We start from the raw sequence: 13,892 nt of genomic DNA on the forward strand, positions 1-13,892 counted from the left end.
ACAGCACCAGGGACATCACCTGGGAAGGCGACTTAGCCTTCTGAACCTCGGTTTCTTCAGGAGTAATGGAACCTAACTTGTAAGGACAGTCAAATAAGTTATAAAGCTGTTAGCAGAGCCAGGTAGAGTACATGTTCAACAAGTGGTAGCTATTATTATCGTTTATTATTTTTAGAATGACAACCAGAAAGCTAAGACATTAACCCAACATTTGTGGATGATTTTCCTGTATAAGTTAAGAAAGTCTAAATTGGAAGTCCAGTTGAGTTACAGGAAAATTACTCCCTTTACAAAAGGTTTTACCACAGACTTCCTTTAAATAGGGTCTCCTCCACTGCACATTTTAAATATAATTAGATACTGCTTACTCATGACATTTTTCTAATCAAAAGCTATTAATTCTCCAATTCCTACCACAAGTAAAAACTTGTCTGCTGGGAGCTTTACTTGTTCTGTTTTGTTTTCATTTCAGAAGTAGTATGTGTTCATTAAATAAATTCTGGATGACAGAAGAAGAAAAGATCACCCATAGACCAATCACCCAGAAGTAGCCATGTTTGACATTTTGGTATATTTCCTTCTAGTCAGTATTTCTACACCTAGAGCCTTCTTTTTTTCTTTATTATTTGTTTTTGGTTTTGTATACATAGTTTTAATTATAACCTATAATAATAATATAAGCAATTATTTTTGTGTTATGACATATTCTTTGGTAAGCCATATTTACCTAATAATTTCTCTCTACCTGGGAAAATGCTAGGCATCTCTATGTAAAGTGGCAGCTCTGCTATCTGCCACCACAGTCACCACCACGACTATCATGAAAACTGCTGCTGCTTTTACTCAGAGACCTCCCACTTCTACAAGGTAAGACAACATTCCCTTTTCACTTTCTTCAGTCTTGCTTTTATAATTACAAACTGTAGTCCATTTATAAATTTATTTTCATATGTATCTCTTATGAGGTAAGGATGTAAAACAAACTTTGCCCCCCAAAGGGCTAACTACCCCCAAACCATCATTGAATACTCCTCTTTTTAAACTGATTTACAATGCTTTCTTTAATATGAACAAAATTCACACACACACACACACACACACACACACAGGCCTAATAGGTCTCCCTGAATAAGTCATATGTGCATATCTTTACTATATTTTGGCTTTAAAATGTTCTTATATCTGATAAGACTAGTGTCCCTACTCCTCCTCCACTCTTTTTAAAAAAAATCAATTAGATATTCTTATTTCTTTTTTTCTAGATGAATTTCAGAACTACTTTCAGATTCACTCAAAAAAGTTCTGTTCGAATTCTGATCCAAGCTGTATTAAATTTACAAATTAATTTAGGAACAGCTGATCCCTTTGCTACACTTTTCCTTCTATTCCAGGTATACAATAGGTTTCTACTTAGTCGTCCTCTGCATCTGTTTGCAAAGTTTCGCAGTTCAACTGGGTCATCAGCATTTCTTTTAAAGTTATTACTAGAAATCCTTTGTGTTACTACTCTAAATGTTTCCATTGCATTTTAAGTGGTCATTAAACAGATACAGGATCACCACTGAAGTATGTACACTTGGTTTTGTCTGAAGGCTCTCAAGGCCTTCTGTAATCAGGCCTCCCTGGACTTACTTCGCATCCTCTGGCTTGAAAAAATGGCCTCCCCGCAACTGCACTTGCTCTCTAGTCTGTTCCCCCCAGAAGTGTCCCTCACTAATCTGACCCCAGTCACCCGCTTTCCTATGCTCATCCAGTAAGTTGTAACACATTGAATACTTTCAAATAACTAAGTGGTAATTTCCCTCAACTTTCTATTTATTCTATTGAAGAATAAACACAAACTGAATTTATATTTTTTGTCTTTTTAAGAGATTATGAAAAATTTGAAACAAATTTGGTAAAAATGAAGTTTTGTTTAAAACAGCAACAAACTGGAAGCAATCTAAATGTCTCTCAACAGGCATTCAGGTAAATCAATTATGTGATATTATTTTTAATGGCCAGGCAGCCAAACAAATTGATGATACAGAGTAATATGGAATGACACCAAAAAATGTCCACAATAATATAGTGTTAAATGATCAAGAAAAGAAGATGGAGTAAGAAGAGAAGGATTGCAAAAATCTTGTTTTTGTTTAATAGATAAAACGTTTGGAGACTTATACACTAAAATTGTAACAATGGATATTTCTGGCTTATAGCACCAAATATGAACTTTATGTCCTTCCTTATTCTGTTTAATGAGCATTTAACTACTTTTATAACCAGATTTAAAGAGAGTCAACTTTGAAAATGTATCCTGCAGACAACTGCCCATTTGTAAGAAATATATTTAAGTATTAAGTACAGTATTAAGTACATTTGTAAAATCATACAAAATGCCACCTTTAACAAAAAAAATTTCTTATCTAGATGAAAAATTCTAAGTACACAGGGCCTCAGGGAGAATATCACAAGGCAAAGGGCATTATTATTGCAAAAAGCATCTAAAAAGATATTCTAGGAATTGCAGAGAGAAGAGTACTGAATCACAGAGAGATCCTACTGGTCTTAAGGACCATCCAGCCAAATCCTCTAACTAAACAAGAACAGTGAGGCTCAAAAAGGCCTGGCAGTTCTTCAAGATCACATCATTAAAAGTACCAAGCTGCAAAAAGTACTTTAAATTCAAAATATACATTCTTTAATTCCTTTATCAACTGCTCTGAGTTAAGATATGCTGTCACCTATCTCTGCTACTTGGACTACAGGATTTGTTGCTGGTGAAGATATCCAAGAAAAGGTGAATGTTCATTTTACTAGCTTTCTTATCATTTGGCTACACATTGGGTAGAAATGTATTTAACACTGTGAAGTGAAAAGACTCTCTTGGTTAAATGTGGCTTATGAGTTCCATAAGAACATTTCAACAAACATGTTAGCTGTGATCTGTAGGAGGTGGCAAATTATAGTATTCCCAGACTTGAGAACTGGAAAGTTGGGCCTCTTTTTTCTTTTCCTTTTTTTTTTTAGTTGTAGGTGGACACAATACCTTTATTTTTTATGTGGTACTGAAGATCGAATCCAGTGCCTCACACATGCCAGGAGAGCAGTCTACCACTGAGCCACAGCCCCAGCCCAAGCCAGACCTCTTTTTAAAGTCAATTTTAAACCTAATGTTTTGAACATAAACAGTTTTTATACCTTAAGCTGTAATGAACATCTGCAGACTTCACTGATACTTTACCCACCAGAGGGAGCAGATGTGGATTTCCACAGAAGAAACTTTAAACATCTAATTTACATGAATTCTAGAATCATATTATTGATATAATACAATCAATCAATATTATATAATCATTTAATATTATATTTCTATTCCCCCAAAATGGGAAAAAATAAATGAGATCAGGTATAATAGAGTTTCCAACTTATTGCAGAAGCTCAAAAACTATTTGATTTTCCAAAATTTGTAACCTTCTAAGTATTGGTTATAGTGTTCAAAATAAATGAACAAACTGGTACAGTCATCCCTCTTCCATATCTGCAGGGGATCAGTTCCTGAACTCCTGTGGATACCAAAATCAACAGATCCTCAAATTCTTTATATAAAGTGGCACAGTAGCTGCATACAACCTAAGCACATTGTCCTCTATTGTAAATCTAAATATTTTATTCCTAATATAAATGCTATGTAAATAGTTGTTGTATTGTTCAGGGAATAATGACAAGGAAAAAAGTCTGTACGTGTTCTGTACAGATGCGATTTTTAAAAATCTTTTCAGTTCTCAGTTGGTTGAACTCACAGATGCAGATGGCAGATATGGAGGGTCAACTGCTTTCTGACTTACAAGCTGATGTAAGCTTGATTGACAGCTGCCCTTATGGATGGTTCTATCTGAACATGTACACAAATCTGATTCCAATATGAAACCAGACCATGAATGGGGAGAATTTCACTAAAAATGTCACACTGAGGGAACCTATTTCAGCATCCCTACCCTAAGAGCTGATACGCTGAACTGCTGATACCTGCCAACTAGAAGTAAGGAAAGGGAGAATTCCTTGACCCACCATAGACTCTATTTGGAATGAAGGAGGAATTCAGCCAACAATCTCCAAGAACCACGCTTCCCCAACGTAATGCAACCACCACCACCAAGACGAGTTTCCTTTTAAAGCCAGCACAACTGAAAAGAACTGGAAGAACCTGGCATCCACACAGCCCTCAGGAGTCTCAATCCCCATCCATGTTCAGAGGAGTTAGATTTGTCTAGTACTTCCTGCCACAACAAATCAGGTCTAATGTGTTGCTGGACTGTGAGGCAGGTCTCAATCTCCCACAATAGGCATACATACCAGTTATCAATTTTGTATTAAATACAGCAATGCTAGAGAACCCCACTGGGTGCCAGTTATGCTCTCCAAACCACATTTGCCAGGAAGCACTGCCACTGAGCAGTCATCTACCACCTGCTTCTAAGTCCTCTGGGCTCTCAGACCTATTCTTTCCTGTTTAGAATTGAGAAAGTGAGCAACTGGCATCCAACTATAATTTTGAAAAAAAAAATGCAATTAGAATTTAATACGACTTAATTTTCCAGTCTTTCTACCTCTTACTCTAACTCCATTAATTATCCACTGAGTTTGCTGACTCTAACTACTAGATACTAAATACAGGTTAACCATTCCTAACTTTAAAAATACAATATTTGAAACTTTTTGAATACAGGTATAACACCACAGATAGAAAATTCCACATGACTTCATATTATGAGATGTAGTCAAAATGCAGGTGTACTAAAAAAATCGACTTCTGACTATGCGCGTAAAGCATATTTTGTTTTTAGAGTTAGGTTCCATCCCCAAGATATCTTATTATGTATATTCAATTATTCCCAAGTCCAAGAACTCTAAAATCCTAAATACTTCTGGCCCCAAGCCCTAAAGAGAAGGGAAACTTGACCTGCACTGACTTCATCTCCCTTTCCTGTCTATTCCTACTATCACTGGCTCCTCAGCTTTCACCTGACTTAATGCAACAGCCTCCTAATTAGCTCTCTATGTCACACTCCAAAGTGATCATCAATATTGCTACTGATTACTTTTAAACATGAATAATCCTTTAATGCCTCACTTGTAAAACTCAGAGCCTAACACCCAAACTCCTTATGCTGCTGAAAATGCTCTAACCCAAGAGCCAGCAAACTTTCTCTAAAGGGTCCTGCAGTCCACACTTTAGGCTTTGCAGGCCTTTGCAGGCCACCACACTGCTGCTGCAGTATAAAAGCATCCATGGTCTGTATGTAAATGAATGAACACAACCACATTATAATAAAACTTTATTTACAGGAACAGGCAGTGGGCTGGATTTGGTCTGCAGACCCAAAGTTTGCACCTTTCCTCTAACCTAATCCAGAACCACCTCATCTCCCAGCCAGCGCCTGAACTCTCACCCTGGCCTACTCTAATAGATGACTCTCATCACACCAGTCTTGCCTCTGCTCCCCCAGTCAGCCCGCTGTGTGCTTCACTGTCCTTGATCACTCTTCCCTCTCCAGGAATGTGACTGATCCTTCCTAGGTCTGGTGGCAGGGTTCACAGCCTTCATGGCTCAGTTGGATTCTTGCTCACTCCAAGGGTTCCACGAATTCTTCCCAAAGAGTTAGTTATCCTTTATATGCACTTTCAAAAGGCTGGGACATATGTCTCATTGTTCTTTGTGCCCTCACAGTGCCTGATATACATCCCATGTTCAATGCTTACTGGATAATGGAATGAATCAATTACTAAATAAATATAATTTCAAAAGTTGCAATTCTCACAAGTCCTGGGTAAAATTCAGAAGTGCAAACTATACAAAGGGCTCACTATTATATCATGAAGTCTCTGAGCATGGTTATGGTATACACTCAGCTATTACAATCCATAAAAACACAGCATCATGAAGCTAAAAAGGCTTTGGAAGCACCAATGTGGAAGTTTTTATACTCTGCTTCTGAGTCCTGTGGTTAGTTTCTTAAGAAGAGTGGAAGGCAGGAGAAGAGGATGGCTCATGAATACCTTCTCCCAAGCCCTCTACCCCAGCTTCAACCAAAGCTACTTCTCTTCTTTGCAAATAGGTTTCTGCCACATGTTTTTTTTAAGATCTATGATTCAACACACTCATGCTTGGTTTGCAAACTGCCCACTGGACCTAAATTGCTTCCCAATCTCTTCCTGTAATCTGGCCTATCTCTTGCCTTTCCTGTTTTTCACTTATCTTTTCTGTCTGTTGCCAGGGGCTGCTTCTTTGAATCATGTTCCCTACCTGAAATCCCAATTTTACTATGATTACATTCAGTCCTTGGACAATGTACATTTCCAGCTACCCTAGGTAATAATCCAGGCAGTACCAACTCACCCTTTGGGCCCCAAATTAAGTCAACACTGCCCTGAGAAAGAAATTAGGAGGACCTGGAAAGTTAATGCTAGGAGAGTTACATCTGTCAGTCACATCTAATTCACTGCACTCCCTAGGTCAGTTTCTCTCCAACAGACTGTGAACTCTTTGAGGGAAGAACTAAACCTTAGCAACAAAATTAAAGCTACTATTTATGTAATATCTACTCCACAGATACTGGGCTAAGTGAAAATGTATATTGTGTAGCATTCAGGCTCATGGTAGGAGTGTACATTTTTACAATTGGAAGGGAGCCTTGGATAGAGATCATCTAGTCCTCAAAGAGAAAGCTAAGAGACACAGTAGATTAGCACTTAACTCAAGAAATAATGTATTGAGTGCCTACACCCTGCACTGTTCTAGAAGCCACAGATTCAGTGCAGACCACATATAGCCTTCATTTTCAGGAAGCATATATTCTAGTAGATAAACCATAAATAAATAGCCATATGTTAGGTTTACAATGAAATAAAACATCGTAAGGGAAAGAAAAGGGGTATCAGGGAAGTCAAAGAAGGCCTTGATTGAAGAAACTTGAAGTTAACAGAGATCAAACCACGTGGAATCCGGGAGAAGAGTTCCAGGTAGAAGCAATACTGCAAAGACCCTGAGGTTGGAACGTGCCTTATGCAAGTGAAAGCAACCAAGAAGCCAGGATAGTCAAAGTAGAAATGCAAGAGGAAGGTGAGAGGAAACGAGGTCAGAGAAGGAGTGGACTAAATCATGTTGACTCTGAACCACCTTAAGAACTCTGAATTTCAGCCAGGAACTAGAGATCAATTCCTAAGAATAAATAAGTAAATAAATGAAATTTAGTTTTCACAAAAGCAAGGCATAATAAACAAAGAACTCTCATCTGTATGCATGATTTGAACACAGCCTGCTCAACAACTCAGAATCACTATGATCTTATTTACAAAACATCTTTGTTTCACCAGAAATCCCTACAGTTATCTAGTTATTAACATGGTGACTGAAGCCCAAAAAGATTATGCAGCAGCCCAATTCACGGCTGACTTCCTGTTCAGAGCCCCTGCTGCCTCTGGAAATGCAGCTGGACTGTTTACAGGGGTCCTGGTTACCTGGGTGGCAGCTTTCCCTAGCCTCTGAAACCTTTATAGATCAGTAAGAGAAAAGCTGCCACTCTTCAGCATCTCAGGCCCTTCCCTACTCCCAAAGCCTGTCATTATAAACCCACAGATCTAAGTTCTCATTCCCCGTGGAGTTGAAGACAACCAGCAGGTGAGATAAAAGCATGTCGGGCACTGTGGCAGGACAGGAAGGGAGACGGTTGCTGGTTGGTCTGCCTTCTGTCTTGTACTCCCTACTCCCAGAAATAGCACTCCTTTTCCACAGTTCTAGTGAGGCTGGAATCACTGTACTCAAGCCACCTATTGGCCACAGATTGAGGTGGACATATGATGATCTGATCAATTAAAGAACTTACCCCTCTGGCCAGAGGTCTACAAGAGAGGATTCAGAATCATAACAGAACCAATTAAGAGTCTATTCCTGGAGTTTATGCACAAGAGCTAGAGAAATCAGCTCAGAGTGTGGATTTCCCGGTTATATTAATTTATATTAAGAAACTATCACTTGCAACTCAAAGAATTCAGACCCACACAGAATACCTTTTCTCATTCCATCTGCCTAACCACCTTCTAAGGTTGCTACTACTCTATTTTAGAAGTGAAGAAATTGAAGTTAAGTAACTTACCAAGTTCATACAAGTTGTAAGAGGTACTCAAATTCTGTCTCTGCTCCAAGTCCCATTTCCTATTAGCCCAAGAAGAAATTGCCACTCAAAAGCAACGGACTTTTTTATTTATAAATTATAGTGGATATTTAAGGGAGGAGGGTGAAATAACATCAACCTGGGTTAAAGGACCTGGCTTCAACTTCTGGCTGTGCTCCAGGACCTCAGCTGTGTAACTTTGGGCCAGTCATTTTACTTCCTTACCTGAGTGTTAGCCTTCACATCTATAAAAGGATAAGCCTGGACAAGATAAACTCGAGGTTCTTCCTTTTTTAATTTTTTTTTTTTGGGGGGTGTGCTATACTAGAAATTGAACCTCGGGCCTCATGCATGCTGTGGGAGCACTCTACCACTCTACCTCCCCAGCCCTTAAGATCTTTTGAAGGTTTTGTTTTGTTAGTCCATGGTTCTGCTTTAGTCATACAATTAAGTTTTAACCATATGTCAAGTAAGATGCCAGGCAGATTGCAATTGAATATCAAGTCCAACAGTTGGTAATGGCTCCTGGGACACAAAGTCAAAGGACCCACTGGGAAATGAGCACTGACTTATGTGGCCACTGGGGGGGAGAGAGAGGAACAATGGCACCCTCACCACACACATGCCAAGGCTGACAGAGTTTCACCATGGCACAAAAACGCCTTTCTGAGTACACCCAGTACTTCTGCTCCACCACAGGTGCTGTCTGCACCTACACAGGATTCACTCACTCCTTAAGGCACTTTCTTGGCTTTCCTTCACAAGCAAGCAACGAAAGTACAAGACAGCTAAGTGGTTTTGCAGACTACAGCTTGGAGCCACTGAAGAAAATATGTCTACACATCCTACATGAGAGGAGGGAGTTAGTGTTGAGAACAAGAAGAATCAGTATCCTTCCTTATATTCATAATCTCATGAGATCCCAATAATGAGCTTGTGGTTTAAGTACAGTAAAATCAAGCCCTTTTTATAGAAGTGAGACTCAGATAGTACAGCCCAAATTCACCCATATCTAAGTAGCAGAATCCAGATTTGAATCTAAGCCCCAATTCTATTTGTAATCCCATGGTCTTCATCAGTCCCATGCTCCGAGTGAGTTAACTAATCAACTCTCAGTGCAAACTGGTATATTCATCATTACACAGAGTTGTTCAAATAATATAAGTTCCTCCCCCCAAATCTGAAATGCCATTACTGTTGGTTTGTAATTTAATGGGCTGGCATGCATTTCAGTCCCAATTACTGATATAAATTATGCAAAACATAAATTAAATTTATATTAGCAAATTTAGCAAAACTGAACATAAAAGTTAAATATTTAAAGGAATGATGGAGAAGAAACCAGCCTGAGGGAGGGAAAAAGATCTAATTTCAACACATATGTTAAACTTAATATACTTTCTACAAGGATTCAGTGAGATGGAAATCTGACATCAGGCATGTTTTGTCCAAAATGAGGAATAGAAGAACTGAAACTGAAGTAGGTAAAATGTATCCTAGAAATAACAGCAATGCTTCAAGGAAGGCAGTTAGCAAAGTGCATTATTATAACTTGCTACATTTCCTTATGTCTGACAATGAAGCTAAACCCAAAATAGAGTATGTCCTCCTAGTACCAACCAGACTTTGTGTGTGTGTATATGTGTGTATATGTGTGTATATGTGTGTGTGTGTGTGTGTGTTTGTGGTACTAGGGATTGAACCCAGGGCCTTGCGCATGTAAGGCAAGCACTCTACCAACTAAGCTATATCCCCAGCCCCCAACCAGACTTTTATGTGTAGGTAATCCAGTTCAAACAAAATGCCAACCACACCTTGACACACCAGACTGTGGTGAAAGCACAGGACTCCATCACTGACTCTCTACTGTAAGTTTCACAAGGAAAACAGGGAAGAGCTGCAAGAAGAGTAATGCCCAAAACAGCTACAATATCAAATCGAAATTCCTCAAGAGAATGCAAGTTTTTCCCATGTCAAAAAGGGATGTGGCTGCATTTAATTCAGCCCATGTCCCTACTTACAGAATCTCAAGCCTTGACATTCTCCCACTTCATTAAATAAAAGAACTGAAACTTTCAGGGACACGCAGTCTAACCCTGTGAACAGGTACAAAATTCTCAAATATTTCTGACAAGCAGCCATCCTTCTGTATAATTTCCTCCAGGGACAGGGAATTCCAGCACTCAGTACCATGTCACTATCCCTGAGGCCTGTTAACTCAAAATAATCTCAAGCACACTCTCACCATTCAGGGAAAGGTCCAAAAGGTCACAGGGCTCTCCACAGGGCTCACCAAGCAAACTGCGCTTCTCACCTCTGTAGTTCCCAGTTCTATACCTGATCAGGACCCGAAAACAGTGCAGTATTAATAAACCAGTTTTTTTCAGAAAGGACCTTCCAAAAGCCAAAACTGTGATCTTCATACCACAGTTCCATTAAAGGAACTCAGGAACAGCCTGGGCCAAACTGAGAGTCAAAATGCTGTCCTCTCATTTCAACCTGGGAAGTTCCCCTTTGAGATGTCTATTGTTATCTCTCTTTCTCTCTCTCTCTCTTGCACATAATCAATGCAGTTTTGTAAGTCTTTTGTTTAAAGCGGAAGAAAAAATAGGAAGGGACCATCTTATAGATAAATAAACTAGGATCATACAAGTTGCTTAATAATATCCTACAGCTAATAGTTGCTGGGTTAAGACAAAAATCTGGTCCATTGGGCCTTCTCCTGTGCTTACATGGACCATACAACTCTCACTGACCTTAGGACAAGGCACAAACTCCACAGAGTGATCTCCAAGATCCATCAAGATGTCTTCCCCCCCCCCCACCAACTGCCTGCTACTCCACTCCAATTTATCTAAATGTGCCAAATTCGACTCACATTCAAATGTTTATCAAACTAACTTAGGTTAGCCTACCTCACACCTTTGTGCATACTACTCTCTTAGCCCAAGATGCCCTTCCCCACTTTATCTGCACTGGAACCAACAATTCCTCTCCTAGATTTTGTTTCAGATATCATTGCCCCTATAAAAACTTCCCAGGTTCTCAGACAGAACTGACACTTTCTTCTTTGTGCCCTCCACAACACCTGTAAGGCTTGTTGCACCTGTTTTGTTTATATGGCTGTGTCCTCCATTGATCATTTTATATCATACTACTCTAAGATGGTACTAGTCTAGTTCAGAAGTAGATGTGGAACAGATTTTTATTGATGGACAGTATTTATTTACCTGGTCCAATCCCCCATGTGATCATTGAACATCCTTTCAAAAACGCCATTGATTTGTGCTAACATATATTTTAAAAAGTGAGTGCCCCAAAGTGCCAAGCATTGGACTATGTATCAAGCAGAGGTGAATGTGGAATTATATTGTGGAATTAATGAACCTTAAACTTCAGAGATCCCTCACTTGTACCTTGCAAAATTATGGACCTTTTTGTGTGATTCTGTATTTTTATTTATTAAAGAAGGAAGGCAGAACTGTATAAGCTTTAGACCCCACAAAAACTAGAACCAACCTTGGTGCCAAAGATACTAAACTATATAAGGCAAACATTATCTTTCCCCTTACGGAGTTTCTGGTTTAGTGGGGAAAACAGACAACCGTTTGTCCATTCATTCATTCAAGGAACGTTTCCTAAGCAATGCCATGAGTCATGTGTCTGAGATGAAGCCAACACGTCCCTGCCCTGAAGGAGGAGGTTCCTGCTGTCAGGAAGAACGAAACCCTGCTGGGTCCAGGGACAGACAGCAGTTTAGAGGACTGGGTAACAGTGTCACCATTCTAAACTAGTCTCAGGAGGTGCTTGGTCCTGCCCCGAGGGAGGCAAAGGGAAGGGAAAGTGCAGCTGGAGTGGGTCGGGGAGGAGGCAGACAAGCCGACCGAAGAGGCCGCACGGAAAGTCAGCGCTGTGGGACGTGTCGCGGCTCAGGTCTCCGGGAATGGCGAGCTCACCGCACCGAGGAACCCGGGAACCTGGCGGGTTCCCAGGGCTCCCAGACCGGCCTCCCCTTCCTCAAACAAGTCTGCCCTCCGGGCCACCGCCCTGACCCCGGGACCGCGTCCTCGCACCACGCCCACGCGGCCGGGTCTGCAGCGGGCCCGGGGTCCCGGTAGCCGTCCGCCCGCTCTCGCCCGCCGTCGGCGTAACCACCGGCTCACCACTTCGCGGGCGCGGCTGGAGAAGTCGCCCTTGGGCCGGGGGCTCCGACGGAACAGCTCGTCGCGGCTGCCCTCGGGCCCGCCGCCCACCGCCACTCCCAACGCCTTGTTCCGCGTCTTCACGGTCTTGACGCTCGCCCGGAACAGCAGGGTGATGTCCACCGCCATGGTGACCCGCACCCGCGGCCCCACACCGGCCGGCCCACGTCAGCAGCCGGCGACCGCAGCGACAACCCGGCCACGGGAGGACCGTTCCGTTTCTGCACACTTCCGCCCGGCAACGGCGAAGCGAGAAGAAAGGTTCCGACCTGCGCCCAGATCCTGCGGCTGGAGAAGAAAGGTTCCTGCCTCGGCCTGAGCCCGCGCGCTGGCGCACCTTCCTCCTCCTGCGAACCTCGGGTGGCCTGGCCGCGCACAGACTTCCGTGTGCCCCGGGAGCGAGAGGACCGGGGAGCCGAAAGGCCCGCTCCCTTGTCGTGGTCCCCTGACTGACAAACTGAGCCCAGGCGCTTCGGTTGCGGGCATGCGGAGGAGCGCCACCCTTGACCTTTGACTTCAGGGACTCACCTGAGCAGGACAGAGGCAGCGAGCGACGACATCCGGCTGCAGGGAGAGCTTGGACCGTGCGGGTGTCCAAGAACCAGCCGCTTCTGCAAAACGAAGCCAGCACCTTCCTCCGAGTTTACTGAGAATAAAATGGGAAGACGCGTGTCGAGTGTTTCTAGACTCCTAGTCAGTGTGGCCGGCTACGTTAGCCACCGCGTTGGTGATGTCATTGTTCTCAGGCTCATTACTTACGGTGAGGCAGAGACTGTACAGAAGGCATCCCTGAGCGGAGAGCTGGGGATGAGTAGAAATTTAACCGACGCAAAAAAAAAAAAAAGTGATAACTCCCTGGTGTTCATCCCTGCTATATCGGTTTTAAATGTACCATCTTGAGTTATCGTTGTTTAAAATTGAATACAGTTTAGCCAATTAGGTTTCCCTGCATTTTTGGTTCATGGTTCAGTTTTAATTCAAGATCTCGTTGAGTCCAAGGTTTATTGTTTATGTTTTCCTTGGCCTTAAAGAGGAGGCACAACTGGAATGTGCATTAAAACTGGTTTTAATGGTCAACAAGATTAAGTTATTTTCCTAATAATACTAAGATGCTATTTGCCTTTTCACTCTCATTTTCTCAGGAGTTGTGTAGCTGTGCTTTCCAGACTTTGATCTTTCAACAGACTAAATGCAGACCAGCTGTCTTCTATTAAGCCAGATTTCAGAGAGATTTGCAGAAATACAAATACCATTTTTCTTACCAATTTTTGTTGTTTTGGAAAATGTATTTTTTCAGAAAAAGATATCATTTATGTTGATATGTAATAGACATTGATTTTAGATGAATAAAGACCTAAGTTTTTTATTTTATTTCAATATGATACATATCAATAGATAAAATCCATATAAACAAAAGTTGCTTAGGACCCTGAATAATTTTTGAATGTAAAGGAGTTCTGAGATCAAAACATTGAGAGCCAGTCTATTAAACAAATAAGTTTATAAGAAATAGATGTCAAGAAAGTATACATTT

The 13,892-nt window shown here is 41.2% G+C and overlaps 1 protein-coding gene across 6 annotated transcripts in view; it reads right to left on the minus strand.

Annotated features, from left to right (window-relative positions):
- Stx18 (syntaxin 18) overlaps positions 1 to 12,572 on the minus strand; it is a 130,178-nt gene extending 117,606 nt beyond the window's left edge. For 3 of the 6 annotated variants that reach the window (XM_046423456.2, XM_046423455.2, XM_046423454.2), the window contains exon 1: positions 12,320 to 12,571. In XM_046423456.2, the coding sequence (XP_046279412.1) occupies positions 12,320 to 12,487 (168 nt within the window). In that variant the 5' untranslated portion in view covers positions 12,488 to 12,571. Of the gene's footprint in view, positions 1 to 10,401; positions 10,494 to 12,319 lie in introns of those variants that run through there. The other 3 variants (XM_046423458.2, XM_046423459.2, XM_046423457.2) reach the window with 3 other exon arrangements.
- Positions 12,573 to 13,892: the final 1,320 nt, after the last annotated feature.

Source organism: Marmota monax, unplaced genomic scaffold (assembly GCF_021218885.2).
Source record: "Marmota monax isolate L192 unplaced genomic scaffold, Marmota_monax_Labrador192_F-V1.1 WCK01_AAM20220418_F8-fsc00009, whole genome shotgun sequence".
Classification (NCBI taxonomy): Eukaryota; Metazoa; Chordata; class Mammalia; order Rodentia; family Sciuridae; genus Marmota; species Marmota monax.